The sequence below is a fragment of the Carlito syrichta genome, unplaced genomic scaffold (assembly GCF_000164805.1).
Source record: "Carlito syrichta isolate Samal-C Ts95f unplaced genomic scaffold, Tarsius_syrichta-2.0.1 Scaffold315088, whole genome shotgun sequence".
In the NCBI taxonomy this organism is placed as follows: domain Eukaryota; kingdom Metazoa; phylum Chordata; class Mammalia; order Primates; family Tarsiidae; genus Carlito; species Carlito syrichta.
In genome coordinates this window covers 357701-358383 of record NW_007259184.1, presented here as the reverse complement: position 1 = coordinate 358383, position 683 = coordinate 357701, and the positions used below count along the sequence as shown (strand labels likewise).

Sequence of the window (683 nt, the reverse complement as noted above, 5' to 3'; positions counted from 1 at the left end):
AAAAAAAAAAAAAAAAAAAAAGAGAGAGAGAGAGAGACTGCCTTAATGTATTACTTGTGCAATTAAATGAATTCAAAATCGTTTTTTAAAAAAAGTTCCAGGACTCGTATATACCAGAAAGGGGCCCAGGCGCCAGAATCTCAATAACTCCTCCAGATAACAAACTGAATTGTTTAAGCAACGAGGGCTCTAAACACAGCAACTAGAGGCTCACTGACCTCTTCAGCACCAGACCCTTTTAACAGCATAAGGATGAATTAAAAAGTACTTCATTTTCAGTTGTCCTGAACACCAGGTGATGGCACGCCCTTTCTGAAGGGGCGCTTTTCTCCCAAACCACGATGTGGGGAGTAAAAGTCCTCCAGGCAGATGTGCGCACGCCGGGCGGGCGTGGAAGGAAACTTACTTTCGGACTGGTCCCTTCTCTAGTTGTGATCTGTCTCTCTTGCTCGGGCATCGTTCCCCGCAGATACCAAGTTCTTCTCTGATCCGGCTCAGAGCCCAAAGGTCACCTGGTCAGCGGAGGAAAAGCGCGGAGTTAGGACCTAGGAAGCAGAGGGGCGGGATGTGAGGGCATCACTGCGCTTCGGCTCTATTACAAGAAGGGGTGGGGGAACCGGCTCCTCCGCTTGGGACCAGGGAAGCCGCAGCACTCACCACACGGGTGATTCAAAACGGCGCGC

General features: G+C 49.8%; 1 protein-coding gene across 7 annotated transcripts in view; it reads right to left on the bottom strand.

The window, feature by feature from the left end:
• Positions 1 to 616, bottom strand: part of ATP7B (ATPase copper transporting beta) — a 77575-nt gene extending 76959 nt beyond the window's left edge. For 5 of the 7 annotated variants that reach the window (XM_008072291.1, XM_008072294.2, XM_021706045.1 and 2 more), the window contains exon 1: positions 407 to 616. In XM_008072291.1, the coding sequence (XP_008070482.1) occupies positions 407 to 457 (51 nt within the window). In that variant the 5' untranslated portion in view covers positions 458 to 616. The remainder of the gene's footprint in view (positions 1 to 406) is intronic. The other 2 variants (XM_008072292.1, XM_008072293.1) reach the window with 1 other exon arrangement.
• Positions 617 to 683: the final 67 nt, after the last annotated feature.